This window comes from Humulus lupulus, chromosome 2 (assembly GCF_963169125.1).
Source record: "Humulus lupulus chromosome 2, drHumLupu1.1, whole genome shotgun sequence".
Taxonomy (NCBI): Eukaryota; Viridiplantae; Streptophyta; class Magnoliopsida; order Rosales; family Cannabaceae; genus Humulus; species Humulus lupulus.
This window is the reverse complement of record NC_084794.1, coordinates 263,049,967-263,074,461: the sequence shown is the minus strand read 5'-3', so window position 1 is coordinate 263,074,461 and position 24,495 is coordinate 263,049,967. Positions and strand designations below refer to the sequence as shown.

At 35.4% G+C, this 24,495-nt stretch overlaps 1 protein-coding gene across 2 annotated transcripts; it reads left to right on the top strand.

Annotated features, from left to right (window-relative positions):
• The first annotated feature begins 8,388 nt into the window (after positions 1-8,388).
• LOC133819328 (sugar transporter ERD6-like 16) lies at positions 8,389-12,202 on the top strand. 2 transcript variants are annotated; one of them, XM_062252532.1, is made up of 17 exons: positions 8,389-8,731; positions 8,983-9,045; positions 9,154-9,243; positions 9,374-9,433; positions 9,525-9,590; positions 9,691-9,756; positions 9,854-9,929; positions 10,080-10,144; positions 10,235-10,327; positions 10,403-10,483; positions 10,589-10,673; positions 10,761-10,867; positions 10,983-11,042; positions 11,118-11,171; positions 11,274-11,333; positions 11,439-11,553; positions 11,654-12,202. In XM_062252532.1, exons 1-17 carry the CDS (start codon positions 8,507-8,509, stop codon positions 11,794-11,796), a joined length of 1,509 nt encoding a protein of 502 aa, XP_062108516.1. In that variant the 5' UTR covers positions 8,389-8,506; the 3' UTR covers positions 11,797-12,202. The 2 variants fall into 2 exon arrangements, with proteins under 2 accessions (XP_062108516.1, XP_062108518.1); XM_062252534.1 differs by having other exon boundaries at positions 8,594-8,731; positions 8,897-9,045.
• The last annotated feature ends 12,293 nt before the right edge of the window (positions 12,203-24,495 follow it).

Sequence of the window (24,495 nt, the reverse complement as noted above, 5' to 3'; positions counted from 1 at the left end):
TATACTCTGATTTACTTAGGAAGAAAGTAGAACTTCCTTGCCTCTTCTCTCTCACATATTCTTCTCTCTCTCTGTTTCTCTATTACACTTTGGAAGCTAAGGAATTGGGCTAAGGCTGGAGTTTTCTTGGAGGAAATTCACCTGGGAAATTGAGTTGTAGATGGAGGTAAGATTCTAGAACACCATCTTTAAAGTTTCTGGCTGAATTTGGATAGAAATATAAGTGTCTGTAGTGTTGTTTTGACTGATGGTTTGGGTAGGAATTTCAGTGGTCGTACCTATGATTATTGTGTCTGAATTGAGGTATTGCTTCTAGTATAATTGTATAGAGGATTAATATTTTAAGTATGTGATTTTAGTCTGAATTTGTAGTTGAAATTGGTGTTGAATTGAAGGGGTAAGTGGGGAAAATTCTAGGTAGAACTTGAGTGTTCTTGGCTGGGAGAAGGAGAAGAAAACCCAGGTTTTCTCTGGGTTCGAAGAGCGCGTTGCGACCTGGCCAGGGGGCGCTGCGACGCGTGTGGCCCTTCTGGCCTTGGAGGCTCTCTGACTTGGGGCAATTCGCAACTTGTTCAGCCAAGTCACGACCCGCCTGAGAATTTTTTCCTTATAATTATTTCTAGAATTTGTAAGGCTCGAGGATTCGAACCTTGATGCCCGGCACAATTTCTACTACCCGGTTTAGTAGAAATGGAGGTCCCGGAGGCTAGTTTATGTTTCCTAGGTATTTTATTTTCATTGGAAGTTGATGGATATCAATGGCCCTTGTGACTAGGTTTATCGCCAAGGCTCGAGGCTAAGGACCGTGCTTGGAATCATTTCACATTCTCCGCTCGGAATTCAAGGTAAGAAAATTGCATTGCACCCTTTGCGTGGTTGTGCTGGGACTGAGATTCCTTATATTTCAATACAAATGTTGTATGATTATAATGTGCCATGTGAGCATGATATAAACGACCTAAGAGTGCCGGGATTGATATTTGCGCACAGGACGCGGCTCGGCCACTGGTAGCTGAGGTTAGTTAAATAATCACTGAGCTTGACCTAAGCGAGCCGGAGTTAGTGGGTTAATCACTAGGCTCGACCTAAGTGAGTCGAAGACAGTGGGTTAACCAGAGGGTGCGGCCTAAGGGCGTCAACCCTGAGTATTGTATGATGATTGTGATAAACTGACGATTATGAATGTGTTTACTGTTGATTAATCTGATGTTTTATGGCTTGTTGAATTACCTGAATGATAGATTGATGATTCCTTGATTATCACCATTGACTATGTGTCCGCTATGACCTGCTGAATATCTGGTTAATGTTTTATGAATTATTTGGTTATCGATATTGATCATGTTATGATGTTATGATTTTCTTGTTGTGCCTCGACTCACGGGTGCTATGTGGTGCAGGTAAAGGGAAGGGTAAGATGAACAACCATTGGTTGGAGAGCTCTGGGGGCAAGGTGTACATTGTCAGCTGCTCGGCTGCCACAGTCGAGGGATTGTACAGGGACAGAAACCTAAAATGTATATTTTCCATTAGAGTGGCCTTGATTGTATATAACTTTTGGTATTTTGTGAATTTGTCCTTTAAACCCTGTTTTTGGGATCCCTTGTACTAAACATTTATTTTAATGAAAGTTATCCGTTTATGACCAAAATTTTTAAACCTAATTTGTTTATGACTTTAGGACCACATTTTCATTTAAATGACTTGATTAGCAAGTCTTGCACTATTTTAAAAACACAGTGTAACGGTCTTGGTTATCCAGGGCATTACACCAAAGATACGTCATGTTATCGCGATCTTTTGCTATTTGGCGGTGCTAGATCTAGCTACCTTAAATAACTCGTTATTAAAAGCGGAGGGTTTGATAGGTTGTAAAAGGTATAGCCTGTTTTCTATACATCCAACACACAATTCACGTCCATTGAATGAAATTGATATATTAAAACTTGTGAAAGTTATAGCAAAACATTGTTGATGTAATAAAGAAACTGGATTAAATTCCGACAAAATTTTGGAACAAAATAAACATTATTCAAAACTAAATATTTATTTCCAAAATTGAGACAAGCTTGTCCTCTTGCTTCAACATTCACAAACGCTCCATTTCCAACTCTAAGCTTCAGCTCGCCTTCCTTTACTGGTGTCCAATTGCTAAGTAGCTGCAAAGAAGTGCATACATGGTTAGTGGATCTAGAATCTATAATCCATACAGAATTATCATCTTCCAAAACACATGCATACAAGACAAAAGATTGACAATTACCTTAGGTTCCTTTAGCCTTCAGAGTTGGGCAATCCTTTTTCCAATGCCCAATCTCCTTACAATGGAAATAGGCTCCTTGGGCTTTCTTAGCAGCGGGTTTTTCCCCAGTAGGTTTTGCAACACCTCCAGGTGGTTTTGCAATAGTTGTGGCCTTGCCCTTCTTGTTCTTTCTCTTATTCCTCTTGTTGCTCTTTGAGGATGAAGCTAAGTTAGCTTCTCCAGGAGCGACCTTAGTAGCAACAGCAGGCTTCTTGTCATGTCCCTTACATGGTCCACCATTGATACCTCAAACATTTGAAGCTCGTTCATGAGTTGAGTCATTCCATACTTCAATTTGTTTAGTAAGTAATTGGTGGTGATTGGAAGAAAACTGGGAGCAAGATTATTCAGAATAAGGGCCACTTGAGTTTCCTCGTCTATGGTGGCTTCGTGCAAATTCTGCCTCCTGAAAGTAGTTTGTCATCTTGATGAAGTGATCATGAATAAGCATTCCAGGTGCCATCTTGGCATTAGCATACTTCTTCGTTGCCTCAAAACGAGCTTGTCCATATTTGTGTCCGAAAATTTCCTGAAGCTGCTCTATGATTTCATAGGCAGTTTTGACATCCTCCAACTTCATCCTTAGTGTGTCCGACATGCTAGCTAGCAAGTAAGCCTTGGCTTTGTTGTTGGCAGTGAGCCAATGCTCGTACTTCTCCCTTGATTTTTTTAAAGATAAATCACCAGAGACGTCAGGGAAAACTTTAGTCATAACAAACTTGGAGTTGTCGTTGATCAACACAATGTTGATGTTTGACTTCCATTTGGAAAAATTCTCTCCAATGAGAAGTTCCTTGGAGAGAAGGGAAAAAATGGGATTCTTCATAGAGCTACAATTATCAATAATTAAAAATCAATGCGTTGTTTAACAAACATTTAATCACATAAACATTCAGAAATAGCTCAAACATATAAAATACTAAAAAATACATATCTACTATCTCTAAGGTATTTTAACTAGCCATGAGTACATGTGTCCCAGTAGGCAAGAGTCACAAATTCACTTAGTTAAATAGAGAAAATATCTCAATTAATAATAGTCTGAAACTATCATTAACCACCTTCCTATTCGATCAAAGTCACGAAATCAAATTATTTCAAACTTTATGAACTAGACCCATGGTTTCGATTATTATAGACTTAGTTCTCATAGTCACCGTAGGGATGAGTCTATAAGGATTTGATCTATAACTATATATCCTAAGAAATTTAACCATTTTAATAGTCTAGTGAACACCATCCGTAAGGCTCGTAATCAAAGCGCTATAAGGCCCAACTAAACTTTAACCTTGTTAAATTAACGGCGGCGAACGAAGTTAAAAAATTAAAGCTCATTATTTTAATATAGTATTTACCTTCTGAAATTTACAAAACTAGGTTTTCATATTATTTAAAATAATTAATAAACCTTAGTATATATTTCTTTTAATTCTAAAATACCCATTTAAATCCACTTGAAATATTTTAGAATTATTGTGTTACTAATCAATTAATTTAGGTTAAAATAGAATTAACCTAATACAATCAAGTCCAAGTTAAGTAAATTGGCCTTAATAATTTGGGCTTGCATGGAAGAGGGCTGGGTTCAGAATGTCGTACCCACTACAAGACCCCTTAACTTCCATACATAACGCAAAATACATGAATTTAAACATTCGTTTTATTGATCGCTATTCAATTGATTATGTCAAATCTAGTCATGCAAAGCAAATGCGCATTCACAAGTGGAATCACACACGAGAGATGAATTTAAACTTTGTATTTTCAATTGGGTCCAAATAAAACCTATCAAGATTATGACCCATTTTATTTGCATTTTCCCCATTATCTAAGCACAAATTTGCAAAAATGACAATTATAATAATGCATGGCATGTTAATTAATTGGATGGGTCTAGCATACAATCTATATGACATGACTAATTTATGCATGTACACATTTATTACAAAAATAAATGAATAGCTAAAAAAATTAATCAATCAATTTCATGAAATCAATCAATTAATCACAATTAATTTTAATTCAATCAGTCTTCAAAATATTAATCAAATAAAAATTAATTAAATTGTTACCATTTGAGAAAAAAAAATATCTTTATTTTCTTTTTAGAAAAAAATTACCAAAAAAAAAAAATATACAATTTATACATTTGAAGTTCAATTTTTCTTCTTGATCAAAAAAAAAAAATTACCAAAAAGATATTTACTTGCACAAAAATATACAATTTATTAAGGAAATTAAAGATACAAATCCAAAGTAAATGGTTTTTTTTAATTGCCTCACATATAAAAATATATGTTACTGAATATATAATATATATATTTATATATACTAATTACCCAAAAAATGGTCATTAACATGTAGTTATCACATTCTTTTTTTTTTTTACTTGTATATGTCAAAATGTATACATCTTATATATATGGGGCACTCTTAATTGTTACTACTCATGATATTTACTTAATATTAACTATTAGATTAAGATCAATGGTTCATATTTATAATTGTTAATTAATATTTCTAAAAATAAATTTTGACTTTTTCAAACTTCTGTAATGGATATCTCATGACATGACGGTCACATATTTATTAAATAAAGAATAAAAAAATCTTATTTAATATTCATTATCCTTTCCTTCTTCATTATTGATTCATTCCATGAGAAAAAAAAATCATTTTGGAATTAATGAGAATAATTAATGTGACCATTATCTTTCCAACTAATGTTTATTGCCTAATTAACCTAAAAAAATTCGATATTATTGATTTTATTAATTTTCATCATCATTATAATCATTCCTCATCAAAAATTTGTTTAGTGATTTATGGTAACCATCCATAGGTAATAACAATTGAGAAGTCTTATATATATATATAAATGTGGAAGACTACTCAATGATTACTACCCATAGATGAGTACCAACAATTATGATAATGTGGCAATAGTGACTTGGTATAGCAAGTGACCAACATGTAAATATTTTTTTTCTACATTAATTTTGAATTTTCATATATAATTAATGCTTAAATAAGATTTTTTTTAATTCTTTAATTTAATAAATATGCGGTTGTCATGTAATCAGGTAGTCTTTCAAAAAATTAAAAAAAAATCAAAATTTATTTTTAGAAATATTAATTAACAACTATAAATATATACCATTGATCTTAATTTAATGGTTAATATTAAAGTAATCATCCATGGGTAGTAACCATTAATATTGCCCCCATACATATATTCATAGGCTAAATAAAAATTCCCCAGAAAAATTGAATTTGTATAATTTTCAAAATTTGATTTTATGTACAGAATTTATGGGTTTTATACAACAAAATAAAACACACATAAACTATCATAAACATTTAAAAATCATGAAAAATATTTTTTTAGCATCACACATACATAAATGTGAAAAATTCCTCTTTGCAAATTCCTGATAACTCTTGTCCTTGGATATTGACAGGAATTTTTTAAGATTAGATTTTCATTTACAAATCATCTAAATAACTCTTTAAAAAATATATAAAAAAAAAAACATCTACATATCAATGATGAATAGACTCTCTCATCAAAGAAAGTAACGAGGAAAAAAAGTTTAATAGTTAGGAGAGTGGGGTGATGGGTCTACATCTACAATCTACACCACACAATACTTTACAAGTGAGAAAAAGAAACATGAAACCCAAGTTGAAGATTTTCATTTTTTTTTTTAAAAAAAAACACCAGGTTGAAGATGAATAGTTTTGGCCTTTGGAGTACTATATAGTACTACAATTATTAATGTAGAATGAGGTCAAACATTGTAAAAAAAAAACATTATTGCTGCTGTTTTTTTTAGTAGTAGAATTCAGAGATATGCCTGCGTAGGATCCGACTCACTTCATTACATTGGAGGATCTTAAATGTTTTCATGCATTGTATATTGGGTCCCCAACACAGCTAGCTGATCTAATCATGTCATGTTCTTTAAAAAGAAATCCTCTAATTATTTCTAAACACACATATGTATATATGCATGGCTGGAAATGTAAGGTCTATTTTTAAGAATTGATTTCTAAATTATTATAGATAGTTTTTTTAATTTTGGATTGTTTGTAGTTAGATAAGATAATTTTAATTTGTAGTAGTGTCCTAAAAGCCAGTTTTTGCTCTTAGTAGATTTATGAATAATGCCTGAGTGAGTCACATACAGCTAGCCATAAGTGATATATCACTCCTGCTTTACTGGAAACTTTGTCTTTTATCCCAAAAAATATTTTCTACAGATTATATTCTTTTCCCTACTACTCAATTACATTAAACAAAATTAAATGTATATATGAAATGAAATTCATTAGGGTGTCACCAACATCTTACATGTCAAAATATCACTTTTTTTCTTTTATTAATAGTGTAGTTTGTTTGTGTAATTGGAAAAAGTTCTTTTTATATACAAAGCTATTCTCTGTCTTATTATTACTACGAAGAAAATGCCATGAAATATAAAGAATAATTTTCGTGTTGCTAAGTTAAAGCAATTACATAATATTATTATTTTATCTCTTCCACACCACGTATAATATTCTGAAAGATACATATTTTTTTACTAATTCAAAAATTCATTGAATTAGTTAAATAAAAATAAATATAGTATAGTGTTTGTTTCAATTTTAACTAGAGTTGATTTTGTATGAGAATATACTTATCTTCTATCATGTGTTTTAAAAAAATACAACTCTAATATTTATGTTCTCAATAATAATTCTGGATACCAATCAAATTATATTCTCCATTAATTTTATACTATTTGTATTTTATTTTTTAATTAGATTTTGTGTTGTATATATATATATATATATTATAAATATCAACGTAATATTAGTATCAAAATTAAAAAAAAAAACATAATGACAACATCAATATTGAATTATTGAAGTTGTAATATTATACAAGATAAATAAAAGGATACAAAAGATTTATTAAAATATAATTCACAAATATACAAAATATCATAATTGGAACAAAACTTCAAACAAACTGTGTTTATGGTTTCATTTTCAAGCCAAATATACTGTACCGGTTGGAGAGATATTTTGACTCTAAACTTTCAAATTCAAATTTGAAGTAGGATTGGAGTTATGTATGAAAACCAATTAACCTTAATCATCATAATATACACATATTCCCTCATGTTTGTCAGCTATAATATATAGAGATAATTTTTTTAATAAAAGATGATCACTATATGATTCCATATTCCTTGTATATATTGGTACATTACAGGTGTCTTTGTTTTGCAACTAGCTAAATATAAATGCACATAACAACAAATTAATGATAGTATATGTATTATCTTTGTTATCTTCGATCTTTTTTTATATATATAAAAATTATGTACTCACATAAAAAACCTACGTTCTCTTTCGCTTCATAGAGTTAAACTAGCATAATTAATATATAAAAATATCCAAACCACCATGATATATATTTCCATATTTAAAACAAATGTAAATTATGAAGAAAGGACAAAAGGGTTTGCTAACATATCAAATGATTGGCTGGAATGGAACAGTGCACCAGCTTGCCTAGTTTAGCTTCTCATCTTTACTATTATTATTATCACCAAAAAAATTCATCAATAATTTCTTTTCTAGATGAGTCCAAATCCTAGCCGTTCTTCATAGTCACTTCCACGTAAGCATTATGTGTACAAAATGAAAAACAAATAAAGTTTATCATCTATTCCAGTATCAAAAAAACATGCAAAACAACTTGCTTCAAATGTGATCTCAATTTTGGACATGATGAGATTTTTCTTTTTCTAACATTATATTTTTAAAAAGTTTAATTACTGTTATTGTAATCTTTTTATAAATGGTCTATTTTTGACATTTGCTTCCTTCTCATGACCACGTCAGTGACAGCTTTATCCCACATGAGTTATCAGATTTCAATCCAATTCATTTCCTAAGTTTAAAAAAAATAAACAAATAGTAACGTTTTATCAATCAATGGAATCGGACAAAAGTAAAAAATATCTAGTTGCACATATTGCACATTCAAGTACGTACCTTCTTGTATATATATATATATATATATATATATATATCTTGAGGAAAAGGGTATCATATCAAAACTTGAAGTAGTGCAAGTGCAATATATATAAATATATATATTTGTATCTTTTGCCACACTAAAAACTAGAGATTATTTCTGGTTTGAAAAAGATGGCAATTGGGGAATGCATAGATGTTGAGAATGGTGAGATTATTAGGAATAATAATAGTCTTGAAGATTTAGAACAACCATTCATTAAGCAAGTCAAGATTGTTGCCTATGAAGATGAAGAAAGTGAAGGGGGAAGTAGTTCTGTCGATGAAAGTGGCTCCGTTGGGGTGGTTTTGCTCAGCACTTTCGTTGCTGTGTGTGGATCTTTCGAGTTCGGATCATGTGTAAGTATATACATTATACATATACATACATATATATATATATATATTCTTTTCATGAGTTTTTGTTTCTGGAGTTTCAACTGTGTTTTGCTGGAAAAACATTCTCTTCTTTAAAAGGATCAAGGTTTACTGAAATGTATTCTTTTGTTTGTTTTTTTTTAATAGGAAGCCAAAAAATTAAAATAACAAAAACGGGAAAAAAAATTAAGGTAAAAAAAAGGTTTGTTTAGCTTAAACTATTCTTTTGGCAGGTGGGTTTCTCAGCTCCCACTCAATCTGCTATCAGGGAAAATCTAAATCTCTCCTTAGCCCAGGTTTGTTCTATGTTTCATTTAGCCTTAATAATCAGTTCTTAACAGTACTCTACATAATATAAAAATATATGTGCTTTTTACTAACTCTCATATATATTCAAACTGCAGTATTCCTTGTTTGGTTCTATAGTAACAATTGGTGCGATGGTGGGGGCCATAACAAGTGGCCGGATTTCAGATTTCATTGGCCGGAAAGGAGTATGTTTTTTTCTTTTTTTAATTCTCTTTCATTATTACATGTCATGAATTATGAAGATTTAGTTAGTGTTTTGTGCTATAGTAGATAGATTATGTGTATTAAATTTTTATGTGGGAGAATGCAATGCAGGCAATGAGAATATCAGCTGGTTTTTGCATCACTGGATGGTTAGCTGTCTACTTAGCCAAGGTATTAATTTTCAGTCTGTCTTCAAGTATTAAATTGTTGAATATTGTTTTCAATTGGGTCAGTTTCTGAGTTGTAAAAAATTCTGATACAGGGAGCTATGTCCCTTGACATGGGAAGACTATTCACAGGATATGGCATTGGAATTTTCTCTTATGTGGTAACTTTTTTGACTACCACTTAATTGTTTATATTTCTAATGATAATATATTCATATTATTTATACTAATAAGATTACTAATGAATGAAAACATGAACAGGTCCCAATATATATAGCAGAGATATCACCCAAGCATCTCCGTGGAGGTCTTACAACACTAAATCAGGTACAACAGATGATTAATTTCATCTTAATTCTGAATACTAGATGAGATTATCATATAAAGTTAAATTCTTATATATGTTTGCTTGTTTGTTCTTCAGCTCATGATTGTTCTTGGAGGATCACTTGCCTTTATCATAGGGACAACTATAAGTTGGAGATCATTAGCTCTAACTGGTAAATAGTGATTACAATTACATATTTTATTTCTGTTCCTATATCACTATATATGTGTATGTTATGTGATTGAACTGAATTTTTCAAAGAAACATACAAGAATATAAGGGACTGACTTCTGAGTTTTTTTTTTTTTTTTTTTATCTGAAGGACTTGTTCCATGCATTGTCTTACTGGTTGGTCTACATTTTGTTCCTGAGTCCCCTAGATGGCTGGTATGAATTGGATCAAAACTAAGCTTAGAGAACATAGAAAAGAGAGACATATAAAGACTCTTATTATGTACTTACTTTCATCATTTTCAGGCTAAGGCTGGCCATGAGAAAGAGTTTCAAGCTGCCCTGCAGAGACTTCGAGGCAAAGGCGCTGATATCACAAGTGAAGCTGCTGAAATCCAAGTACTTTCTTTCACCTACAACACAAACTGAGCATTTTTATCAATACAGAAAACTAAGATTGTTGTCTCTTGATAGGTATATATTGAAACACTTCAGAGTCTTCCAAAAGCCAGCATAATAGACTTGTTTCAAAGCAAGTATATTCGTTCTGTTGTTGTAAGCACATAATGTTCATACTTCTATTTATTTCAAATCTTGCTTATTTTTTCAGATCTTGTTCTAAAGACTTTCATGTTTAACTTGTGTTTCATGACATCTTAGATTGGAGTTGGATTAATGATTTTCCAACAATTCGGAGGCATTAATGGAATTGGATTCTATGTTAGTGAAACCTTTACAGAAGCTGGTAAAGTCATAGCTCGCAAGACTTGATATGGTTTTTCCTGTTAATCTTTATAGCTACCCAACTTGCTTCCTATCATTTCAACTACAGGACTTTCAGGCAACACTGGAACCATTGCCTATGCTTGTGTTCAGGTTCCAATAACTATAATGGGAGCAATTTTGATGGACAGGACTGGAAGAAGGCCACTCATTATGGTAAAGCAGCTGATCTAACACTTGTGATCTCAAGTGAAAACCATCACAACAATGCTAATCCATCATGTTCCAGCTTTTCATACTAAAAGAAAACATGTTATTTTTTTGTATGAAGGTGTCAGCAACTGGAACATTTCTAGGCTGTTTTATGGCAGGAGCTTCTTTCTTACTCAAGGTGAGTCGTCGAGACGAATGTGTTTTTTCCTCTTGGTGCTAAATCAGTAGTGTCTAAACTTGTAATGTGAATCAGGATCAAGGATTGCTGCTTGAATGGGCACCCCTAATAGCTGTTGCTGGAGTATTGGTAAGCTAATAAAATTTTGAAAACTAACATGGCTTTTGCTGCCATAACTCTCCTTGAAGATGAATCTTGGACTAATTTTTCTTTCATCCCTTTTGGAATCAGATTTTTATAGCCTCTTTCTCAATCGGAATGGGGGCGGTCCCTTGGGTGATAATGTCTGAGGTATCTTTTGACTCAAGTCATTAAAATCCACACTTTGATAATCCAAAAAAGAAATTATGATTTTGAATCATTAGTCGTAACATTGTTTTATGGTCCTTTTGGCAGATCTTCCCAATTCATGTGAAGGGAGTAGCTGGGAGCATGGTGGTGATGGTGAACTGGTTAGGAGCTTGGGCAATATCCTATACATACAACTTCTTTATGAGCTGGAGTGCCTATGGTAAAACAGTCAACAAAATAGTCATTATAGTAATGGAGAGAGCTAGCTGTTGACACTCCATGATTGTTTGACCTTACCATTTTTCTTTCTCATTTTTCAGGAACTTATTTCATCTACTCTGGGTTTTCTCTCTTGGCTGTTCTATTTGTGGCCATTTTAGTCCCAGAGACCAAGGGCAAAACACTTGAGGAGATTCAGGTTTGCATCAATGCAGACAGAAGAAAAAACCAAGTTTTGAACTGATCATGATACCAAAAAGCTTGGAAATAATTTTGATATGGATTCTGGCCCAAGTATCCTCTCCCATTGATTTGGTGGTGAAAAATTTGATGTGGGCGATTCTTAGTTTACCACATTAAAGTATATAACTGTCAAGAGAGATTGTTAGGCCTAAAGAGTAATAAAGTGGGGATCATTCCTCTTAAAGAGAAGGAAGTAATACATCATTACTTATAGAAGAGCATGAGTACTTCAAGTTGTTATTAGTCATCGTTATCATTATTTTCATGTAGAATTTAAGTGGTAGAAAATGATGGAAGCAAATTTATTCAATGTAGAGAAGAAGATTTTCTTCTTTTGATTGTGCTAATCGAAGCTCCATGTATCATTGTTGAATAAATCACGAGTCACCAAAATATGATATTCTTCATTTTGTTTTCTGGTTACATTAGAATTTCTTGTAGAAGTAGAAAGATCTCACAAATATAAACAAGACGACAATATATATAAATACAATAGAAACGATAGTAAACTCATAATACGACAATGACAATAAAACTACATATAATATCTAAAACGACAATTGAATTGAAAAACTCATAATACCATAATGACAATGAAACTACATATAATATCAAAAACCACAACTGAATTGTTAAACGACAACAGTCATAAAAACGACAATATCAGGACAACGGAAATTTCAGGGTATATGTTTTCTAATATGGGTTAATTTAAAAAAAATGTCTCCATAAGTTAACATCCAAAAAATATGACATTCTCTTATTTTTGGACAAAAATATCCTTGCCATTCAAATCATCTTCCGTCTTTCTAACGTCTATCACTCTCTCTCTCACACAGCAGCAGCAGCACCACCACCACCTCCCCCGCGACAACAAGTTTTCTTTCCCTCTCACAAATCTTCTCTTTATCTCATTTCTCTCCTCTCTACTCATGACCATATGAAAATAAAGAGAAAAGGAAACCCACAACCATTGAAGCATCCATTGAAGTACCTATGATTTTTTTGTGTTCTACATCAAAACGTTAAGACTTTAAACATTCTAAATGTGTAGATCTCGAAAAAAAATACTATAATTAAAAAAATAACTAAAATTAACATCTAAGTGAAAAGTTATGCCTTACCCAAATGTCTGATTTTGGGCCATAAAAATCAAGTTTTTGTGGATGCATCGCTGAAGAAGTATCGTCAAAGCATCGCTACAGAATCGTTGGAGCATCGCTATAGAATCGTTGGAGCATCGCTAGAGCATCATTTTTACCTTAGAAATCATAGAAAAATTGGAGCATCGATACATAAGCATCGCAACAACATCGTTGTAGCATCATTTTTTCCTTATTCTATCATAGAAAAATTGGAGCATCGCTACAGCATCGTTGGAGCATCATCGAAGCATTGTAATAACATCTCTAAAGCATCATTTTTTCCTTATAAATCATAGAAAAATTGGAGCATCGCAACAACATCATTGGAGCATCATTTTTTCCTTGGAAATCATAGAAAAATTGGGGCATCGTTGGAGCATCGCTAGAGTATCATCGGAGTATCGCAATAGCATCACTGTAGCATCATTTTTTCCTTGAAAATCATGAAAAAATTGGAACATCGCTAGAGAAGTGTCGCTAGAGAAGAATTCCTAGAGCATCGCTATAGCATCGTTTGGTTCAAAATTCTGCATATTTTTACAATTTTAGATCTAGAAAAAAAAAAACCAAACTCAATAAATCATACGTAGATGTCTTAGAAACCTTCAAATATAGTGTATTAAGTGAATCTTCTTGGGAATTTAAGTTGTTGTTTTAAACTCGAATCATTAAAACATAAAAAATAAAAGATTAGTTCTTGGTGGGGTGCTTCAATGATGATGGAAGGTGACGACGACAATGGCGAAGACAATGTTAAGAATGGTGGCAGCGTTGAAGTAGAGCTCAGCCCCTGTAGGGAAGTGGTGGCAGTGGTGCCATCGTAGTAGAGAAACAGAGAGCGGTTGAGAGAGCTTGGGAGATATTTTTGTAGAGATAAAGAGAAGGTTGATAATGAGAGAGTAAATTGTGTCTAAACTTACAAAATAGCATATTTTTAGGATGTTGAATTATGTTAGCATATATAATAAACATGTTATACTATCATGCATACATGAAATTTTCCATGTAGAAACTTAGAAAAATTAGCTTTACTTTTGCTTTTTGCTTTTCTTCCCCCCCCCCCCCCCCCCCCCCCCCTTTAATTTTTTTTAAAAAAAATGCAAGAAAACAAGTGATTTTACCTCGTTCCTTGAATTTAGCATCTGATGAAGTTGTTGGTATTAAATATTCAAATCAAAGGTACACAACGGAATATATGGACCCATTTTAATAGATATTAATACCAGACAGGATCTGTAACGCCCTAAACTCCAGGGACCGTTACGGTGCACATTGTAAACAGTGCTAAACTCGCTAATCGAGTCATTTGGCCATAAACGTGTAACTAAGTGTGATTAGAGATTTAGGGATTAAAAATTTTGGTTAAGATATAACGTTTCACTAGAACGTTTAATGTATACATTGGGATCCCGAAAAAAATATAATTTAAAGGTTTATTACAACAAAATATTTACAACCAGCCGATCTAAGCGGTAAAACAAGGTTTAACCATAGTTCCTCTCCTTCAAACCTCGACCGTGGCGGTCGAGCAGCTGCATATGTACACATCGTCACCTAAGCTCTCCAACTCAAGGATGGTCCAGCTTTCTTTTGCCTTTACCTGCACCACATAGCACCCGCGAGCCGAAGCCCAGCAAGAAAACTCAATATGCTCATGAACAATCATATTATGATATCAAATCATATCTGGCATGCCTAGCAAACATAGCTTTATTCAAGCATGCAAATAAGTTCAAACAATGCTGGGGAATCAAGGATAAGAAATCCTGCCCTCCTGATTGGATGACTATTAATTCAATCCTAATCAGATGAGTGTTTCAACACTTGAGGTTTTGGTAAACCATACTGAGTGACCAACAAGCAAGTCACTACGGGGCTCAGCACCCAAAGCCATGCATATGATGATCAAAATGATCATACAGAGCTTATAGCCCTGAACAGATGAGTGAATATCACTTTGAGGTTCTGTTAACCATACTGAGTGACTGACAAGCAAGTCACTATGGGGGCTCGGTGCCCATAGCCGTGTAACGAAACCATTACCTGGGCTTTCTTGCAATGGCTCTAATAAGATGAGTGACTGATGGGTAGTCACTAGCTTAAATAGATGAGTGATTGCTGGGTAAGTCACTAGCTTGAACAGATGAGAGACTGATGGGTAAGTCTCTAACTTAACAGATGAGTGACTGATGGGTAAGTCACACAAGCGCATTTAGTTTTCATCGAACTTGAGGTCGGTCCGGCATTAATGCTCTTGTTGAGTCATCTAATGCAGATGTCGATTAAATCTAATCTTTTATCGGCCCTGCGTTCATGACGCTTATGCCGTTACTGGCTCCCAGGTCGGTAACACACGACCAATGCCAAATCTGAGTGATCAGGGCCATGCACAAGTACGCAATGCTACCAAACATATATCATATGTCTAATATCCAAATACAGGGCATTCAACATGCTTACTTAACAATTACTAGCACAATTAAGATCATGCATACACACAGAGGCTCAAGCTCTGAACAATCTCATATTCAATATTCATGGCATGCCCTAATCACATGTTTCTCGTGCATCATATGCATCATATTTAAACATCCAACATGCATCAAGAATAATCATGCATGTCACATATGGGGTGCAGTTTTCTTACCTTTGGTCCAAGCACAGGTTACCTGTTATCCAGATTTCTGGATAGCGTTTAGATTGATGTCCTCGGGGAAGAAGAATTATCGATGTCTTTCACGGTAGGTGACCAGAGCTCGCGGATGGACAGAAAGGCTTCGCCTCTCCTGTTTAGTGTCCGGATTACTCTTCCAAGCAAACACAACACGGAAACTCGTCAACTCTCCCGGACTCCCGAAGGGGTATCCTTCGGGGAAGCCCCTTCCAGGAGAAGCTCTTCGAGTGGTCTCTGCGGAAACAGTTCCGTGCCTCGCACGGAACAAAACCAAACGGTCGAGTCCTGGAGGAGGCATATTTGGAATGATATCCGCCTGACACAGGATCCCGCCTGACACGCCCGTCAGGTCAAAGCCGCACACATCCCAGCACGCCTAAGGGTACCTTTTCGCCTACTGTTCCGCTGACAACTTGGAGAAGACGGCTGACTTTGTGTGTTCCCCATACTTTCACGTAAATATACCCACATAGAGTTTTGTAGCCATGCTACTATAGTAATTGTATCCCCTATTTATGGCTGGTGTAATTAAGACTCATATACGTAGAGAAAAACCCTAATCTGAAACCCTAGCTATAAAGGCCCCTTCATTTTACAAGAAGAGGGGGAGCCAACAGATCACATAGCAAAAACTCTACTAAAATCTCTCTAGCTTCATCTTCTTCAAGAGAACCCGAGAGAAACACTGTGAGTGTGTGAAGTTCTTGTACACCAGCCATCTTACTGTAACCTTTTCCAAGTATAATAACATCGACTCGTGGACTAGGGCTTGTTAACGCCTGAACCACGTAAAAACACTGTTTGTTTAGTTACATTTCAGCACTTCTACAGTTCTTATCTTTTTATTATTCTGTTTGTATTCGTTTCCGAAAAACTCGGTAAACATTACCAAAAAATGAGCCACAAGCACGATCCTGATTCCAAGCCTCTAGTAATAACCTAGTCATAACCACAAATGGTGATCCAATGAGTTCAAGTTCTAAAACCAATCCCGGAACCAAAACCTAGCCTCCAAGACATCAAACCCCACCAATCTGGGTAGTAAGAATGATCCCGAGGCCTAAAACCAAGTTCCCGAGGTCAAAACACTCAAACGAGCTCAAACCTGCCCAAGGGCTGTGGCCCTAACACCTTGGGCCACGGCCCCCAGCCACTCCAGGAGCAAGGGCCGCGGCGCCCAAGAACAGGGTCACGACCCAACTTCGGGCCAGCCATTTTTCTCGATTTTCAACCTTTTAAAACCTCCCAAAAACATACCTAAACACCCCCAAATCCAAAAATCAAAGTTCCCAAACATCCCCATGATCCAAAACCCATAAAACCCAAGCTTCAAATCTAACAAAAACTCATCAAAACACAAAGTCCAATTCAAGCTTAAAAACTTAAAACTTAAAACTTGAATTACCTCCAATTGAGTTGCTCCCAACTAAATCCTCCGGCTAATAAGCTTCTAATCCTCCCTAGGATCGCTATGCCTCGATCCTTGCTTGAATCCGAGTCCTGGAACTCAAGTTACCTTCGAAAACACGATCGGGAGATGAGAAGGAAACTTTGAGGGAGAGAGAACGTACAGAACATTCTTTTATTCTTTTAAAAGGTTACTTCAAGCTTAAGTAATCTCAAATAAAACCTAGTGCTCGAGGTCCCGAAAACACCCCCGAGAATATTATAGTCAAAACCTCCATAATTTCCCCCTGATCTTACTAACTCCCAATTATCACTAAATATCAATTCCCATTACCCAATAACCCGGTAATGCTCTAATTACCCCTTGACTCACTCCAAGTCAAGAATAAATCCCGTTGTGACTTTCCCACTAGCTTACCTCCTAGGATCGTCTTGTGATGAGTAACCCTAGCATAACCAAACAATAATAAAGCACCACACACACATATCACATATATGCCAAATATGCCCGAAATGGCCAAAATATGAAAATCACCCAATTACTCAAAAATGAGTTCACATGCATATTTAATACACATAAACATGCATATTATCATTTAATAACACAATAAATCAATTATGGCCCTCCCGGCCTCCTAATCAAGGTCCTAAACCTTATTAGAAAATTTGGGGCATTAGAATATACATATCTAAATATTAAATCACATACAAATAGATCAGGGATTACCTCTTGTAGCCTATCAAGTGTCTTTGAGTCTTTTTGTATAAATCAACGATCTTCCTATCTAGTGTTCTGAGTTCTTACACCCTGATCTTCCAGACCAATCCTCAAACACACAAGGACGTGTGTGTGCACGTAGGATTCAAAATGTTGATTTATGTGACTCCCTAGATGTACTCAACACATGAGATCTAGAGAGTTTTGACAGAGAGAATGTTTAGAATAGTTTTCAGGTTTAGAGAAAACTATCGTTTTTTAGAGAGAGAGTCTGATTAACCATCATTCATCTGAATATTATGTATATCAGATTTATAAAGATATTTAATCTAATTAAATAATCTTTATTTAATTCAAATATAATTCAAATTAAAATTGATTAGATATTTTCATTTAATTATCTATTTAAATCATATTTTAAAATAATAATTAAATAACATATTAAACAAATTTATTTGAAATTCAAAATTCAAATCTCAGGGATAAAAACACTGATGCAGGCGCCACGCACTGTACTGTACAGTGTGTGTCGCCCAACCTTATTAGGGTTACCCTAATTTTCTCATTTGTTTATTTAATCAACTTTTAAGACAAGATATTTATTCCAACATAAATATCAGTTAATTTAAAATTAACTTTAACTTAAAATATCAGTTTTAAATTAAATAAATAAATACCATATTATAAATAAGATATTTATTATTTTCTCTCTTTATATTAATCCAAACAAGATTAATATTAATTTTAACATATAGTTTAACAAAATAACACCTATATAGTTAAATAATTAATTAATTCACAATTAATCAATTACCCATAATTATCAAATAATTATTTCCTTGCCTTGAAAATTTAATTCCTTTGCAATTTAGTCATTTCTCTTAACAAATCTTTCTTTTGACATCCTTACCCTTGACAGTGTAAGACAGAGGTGATCTGGGGACCATGGACCTATAATACGAAGCTCCAATAAACCAGATTATTAATTAAACTCTTTAATCTAATAATCTTATTTATTAATTCCATGATTAATCCACTATAAATATGGAATTGCACTTTAAGTATTTATAGAATTATATTTGCAGAGTTTTCTCTAGTAGTCCATTAATATAATCAATATATGTAGTTTTGTCCTCCATTATTGGCTCGTGAATTAGAGCTGGTCAAAATTACTGTTTTACCCTTCTAATTACCTCTTGATCCTGAAGTACCATTAATTCACTATCAAATAATTAATCTATAATCTAATTATAGATTTGAGCTCAATAACTATTAAGTTCCATAATCAACCCTTAAAGAAACCAATATTCCATTCATTAGTAAAGCATGGATTCCAATATTGTAATTCATGTTCCCAGTCATCCATAATATTGAATCTCCAAAACAAAAGTCATTAGCCTCATTATTCTAAGAGACCTTAACAAGTGAATCAAAAGATCCAATAAACATAAACAGGAGTTCATGAATACTCAGGATTTAGACTGATCTAAAAATGATCATCTATTATGATAAGAATTAAATCTTTACGTCAAACGACAAGTTTATAAAGATAATTAATTCTCATCAGTCATGTCATATATAATCTCTATTATATACAACACATTTATTAAGATGTCTATCCACATTAGTAATCTGAATCTAGATTACTTGCATCTCGTATGCTTAGCAAACCGTACTAGTAACCATTCATTAAAGATCCCTTACTTTAATATGTTACTCACTATTTTATTCATTATATATGATCTTAATTCTCTCGTACTAATACAAGATCATATTCTCATTAACGAATAGAGAATTTTCTTGATATTATTATATAATTAATTCAAACAGTAATTATAACATTCAAATATAATAAAATTGTACTTTTATTTAAAACCAATAAAATGCCTTTACATGCTTTTAGGGCATTAATCCTAACACAAGTGTCATCAATTTTCTAATAAATAAAAGCAAATGGGGGCTAATCTTGTCTATTGACATGGTTTGATTCTTTGTAAGTTTCTCTTTGTTTGGAAAGTTGTTCGTTGTGTGTTCTTGTTCTTTATGGAAGGATGTCTGCTAGGGACCAGGCTGTTAGGGAATTGGAGGAAAGATATTCGAGTATCACTCTGGAGGAGGAGGATTAGGGAGGGATTTTGTATGACTCTGTCGAAGGAGATAAATCAGGGGTGGATACTAGATGGTGTTTGGTGGGTCGTTTCTTGACAGAAAGAGTTATAGATTTCTAACCTATACAACATAAGATGGCTGCATTATGGAGACCTTGGATAGGACTGTGTAATTTCAGCATGGGTCTTTCACTCAGATCGTGTACATCTGGCAAATAAATGCATGGAAGAAATAGCTAAGGAGTCCGTGCATTTTCCATATAGACAACATGATTTTCATGATGGTCGTACGAGCTAAGGATGCATAAATTGATAAGTGCAAGCTTATAATATTTATAAGGCACAATCTCCTTAGTACGAGCTCGACGATATATCCAGCTCGGGGTAATTTGAAGATATGGCGTATCTGCGGATCCCCGAAGACCCGGATACTGTATACGATCGGTTATGGCCAGCCTGTGATATTTACTGTCCCAGATATTAGGAGACTATTTATTTCATGATCAGATCATATCCTGGTATAAATGGGAATATTTCATATTAGATGTAATAAATGTATAAATCTGTGATTGACTCACATGGTTACCCAAACCTGTCCAAGGAATTTCTCTATAAATACTGAGAATATTTGACAGGAAAGGGGAGGATTATTCTGTAATACCGAAACTCTGTCAAAATAGAAAGAGAAAAGCAGTAATAATATAAACTCGTGGAATAGGTGGATTTTAACCACTGAACCACGTAAAAAGACCAGCATTCTTGAGAGTTATTTTCTTACTTCGGTTTATCATGAAGCACTAATTCAACCTTGTTATTTTCTTAATTCACTGTTGGCAAAAAACCGCATCAACCGTTTGGTGTTTTCATTGAGAGGAAAATTAGTGCTTTCATCAAAATCCTAATCAAATCTCATCATGGTGGTCACTCATTCGATGCACGACAATGAGATGGAACAGCCTGGTGGGCAGGGGGGCCACCATACCGCTGTTTCAAATGAGCATGGCCCCAAAGTTCAGCAATGACCGGGAAAGCAACCGGTGGGCCATAGCGATACAGGGAGTTCAGCATCATTGCTGCCGAATCCAAACCCAGACTACTTAACTACAGTAGATGTAACGACCCAAAATTACTAATAAGGCTTAAGGACCTTGATTAGTGTGTCGGGAGGGCATAATTGGAAGTTATGAGAATTAATGGTAAGAAAGCATGTTTATGGGTACTGGATAAGCATGCGAGCACTGTTTGGATGGTAAGGGCATAATTGTAATTTTGGCCCGTTAGGGCATAAACGTGATTGTGTGTGATAAATTGTTGAGACCACATTATTATGTGGATATATATATGTGTGTGTGCAGCTTTCGGCACAAGGCGATCCTAGGGAGTGGGTAGCAGGAAAGTCACAACGGGACCCGATACTCGACTCGGGGTGAGTCAAGGGGTATTTGGGATATTAGGTGGTTATCTGGGTTATCGAGTTATGAAAATAAATAATTGGAGATATATTTGAGGTTAGGAAATTTAGGTGGAAATATTGGGGAATTTTACCATTTTGCACTCGGGGACGTTTTCGGTATCCCTTGGGATTGATTTAACTAGTTAATGATAGATTAAGTAAAGTGTAGAACTCGATGGAATAAAGGTTAGAACCGAACTTATTCTTCTCTCTCTCTTTCTCTCTCAAAGGGATCATAGAAGCAAGAGGAGATTGGCTGGAAATTCAGAGAAATTGAGCTGAGACTTTGGGGATTAGCTCAAGGTTAGCTAAAGGATCTAATCAAGAGTTAAGGTATGTTCTGAGTTTGTTTCTGGTGGTCAAATTCTGTGTATATAGCTAAGTTTTAAGTGTTTATGGGTTTTTGCATTAAAGGTTGAATTTGGGCAGAAAGCTTGGGAGATAGCTCAGTGAGTGTTTGGAGGATGGATTCTTCAATGAAGGTAAGCTCTAATTTGTGATATAGTATTTGAATTCTGGGTTTTTCTGACTAGTTTTGGAGTTCTTGAGTTGTTGGGTTTCAAAGATAGAGATGTGGTTTTGATGAGTTCTAGACTAGGTTTCTGTTGGGTTAAGTGGTTAAAATCATGTTAGAATGTTGGGAAAATTGGATTATGTTATTGGGATGATTATGAGAGGTTTTGAGTGAGGTTTGAGAGTTGAAAATGGTGGTTTTTCTGGGTTCGAAGGGGTCGAGCTGCGGCATAGTTCTTGGTGAGCCGCGGCCCTTTGGAGCTGATGGTACTGGAGAAGGAGGGCGGGCCGCGACATGGGGCATGTAGGGCCGTGGCCCGTGTCTATTTCTGGGCAAGGTTGGGCTCTGCTTGGGACCATGCTGCGACATGAGGAGGATTGAGCCGCGTCCCTTAAGGAAATTTGTGCCCTTGGGATTTTAAACATGAAAATTTAACCTAGAGTGCTCGGGATCGATTCCACTACCGTGTTTGGTGGAATTTGATGTTCTGGAGTTTAGAACCTTATCCAGAAGCCTTTTACAACTATTGATGGAATCCTTTATTATGGTTGTGTCTAGGTTTATGCTTAAGCTCGGGGCAGGATCGTGCTCGGGGGTCGCCTTTACTAGTTAAAGCACTTGAAGAATAAAGGTAAGAAAACTGCACCCGGTTGTGGATTTATATTGGGACTAAGGGTTCCCTGTCTTGTATGCTCTTTAAGAGGGTGGTATTATTCCATGTGAATTGTGAATGTATGGTATCATGCCATGTAAATAGTAAATGAGTGGCCTAAGAGCGCTGGAGTTTACACTTGCGCAAAGGGTGCGACTTGGCCACTGGTAGCCGAGGACAGTTTAATATGCACTAAGCTTGGTTTAAGCGGGCCAGAGTCAGTGGGATAAACAGGGGGTGCGGTCTAAGTTGTCAGTCCTAATTATCATGTGATTTGATTGTTATTATTCTGATGAAAGCGATATGCCGGTTATCTGAGTGACAGATTGTTAGTTTGTTAACTATTATCGTTGAATAGATGAATGTTGTGTACTGTTGAGTACCTGGTTATGTCTTGTGAATTAGTTGGTTATTAATATCGATTGTGTTTTAAATGTTATGTTTTCTTGCTGGGCCTTGGCTCACGGGTGCTACGTGGTGCAAGTAAAGGCTAGGGTAAGACGAATTGGCCATGGGTTGGAGAGCTCTGGGGGCGAGGTGTACATTGTCAGCTGCTCGACCGCCAGGGTCGAGGGATTGTACAGGAACGAGAACCTAAAACATGTATTTTTCCATTAGAGTGGTTTTATTGTTTATAAAGTTTGGAAATTCTGTAGTTACGTTATTTAAACCCTGATTTGGGATCCCATGTACAAAACACTTATTTTAATGAAAATTATTTCGTTTACAACCAAAATCTTTTAAACCTAACTTGTTTGTGTCATTAGATTCACGTTTTTATCTAAATGACTTGATTAGCAAGTCTCACACTATTTCAAATGCACAGTGTAATGGTCTTGGTTATCCAGGGCGTTACAGTAGAACTGGAAAACATGCAGTTAAGAAGCCATCTTGCTAAGACGAATAGGCAAATCGATGAAGTTTTGGCTCAGTTACCCCCTCTTGCAATCGACGTTAATGTCGGAAAGTGGCAAATTGGGTCTCATAAGTCCCTCAGGAATAACCGATCCAAACCAAGTCGGTCAGTCAGAATTGCCACCCCAAGTTCGGTGCCACCGTCGCATGTGCCTGGGAATACCCATGGCAACCCACGAGGAGGAGCCGAAGCGGGCACACAGAGACAAAATGTTCCGACCAACCCTCCTGCGTCATGATCGAATCGCCTGCCACAAAGAGCTAGAAATGGTGGGGCAGAGCGACTGCGGGCTAATTTAGTTTGCCCTGATGGGACAAGAATTTCCTCGCCAGTCAGGCATCCCCCATCACCCATAAGACATTTGACACTGCCTCGTTCTACACGGGATACTCCTGCTTATGGGACAACAGGAGAAATCCTCCTCCATCTGCCCCTACTTATGTCCCACAGACACGTGTCCATAATCCAGATCCTTAGCCTCAGTCGCGACCAGTGAGCTTCGTTAATGGAAGTTAGTGGATGGAAAGCCATCGAAGTGGCAGGTCCGATGGCGATTTGAGAAATCACCTGAGTTCGGCTCCGAGTCCTCGATTCGATCCAAAGCCTGATCTGCGAGATCACCTAAACTCACAGAGAAGAAATTCAGCTCGAAATGAAGGAGTTAGTTACACTCATCAAGGGGGAGGTCCTTCCGAAGTACGTTATAACGGGAATGTCCCACCAAACCAAGCCCGAACTTGGAGGGACTACAACCCGCCGAACGCGTACGATGGGACGGGAGCTCTTAAATAGCCCCAAAATAACCAAGGAACCAAAGACCCAACCCTTGAAAGGTTAGCTTAGACGGAGGAGCTAATGAAAAGGCTTCTGTCAGAAAAATAGAAAGATGAGTGCGATTTAGAGGATGAGCTCGAGCTTTCCGCATCAAATATTGCGGCAACTGCATATCCACAGGGTTTCAGGATGCCACATTTGTCAAAGTTTGACGGAGATGGAGATCCATCTGACCACTTGGGGATGTTCAAAACCATGATGATGGCCCACAACATCAGGCATGAGCTAGGATGCCTAATATTCCCCTCGACTCTGATTGGGCCAGCTAGGGAGTGGTTC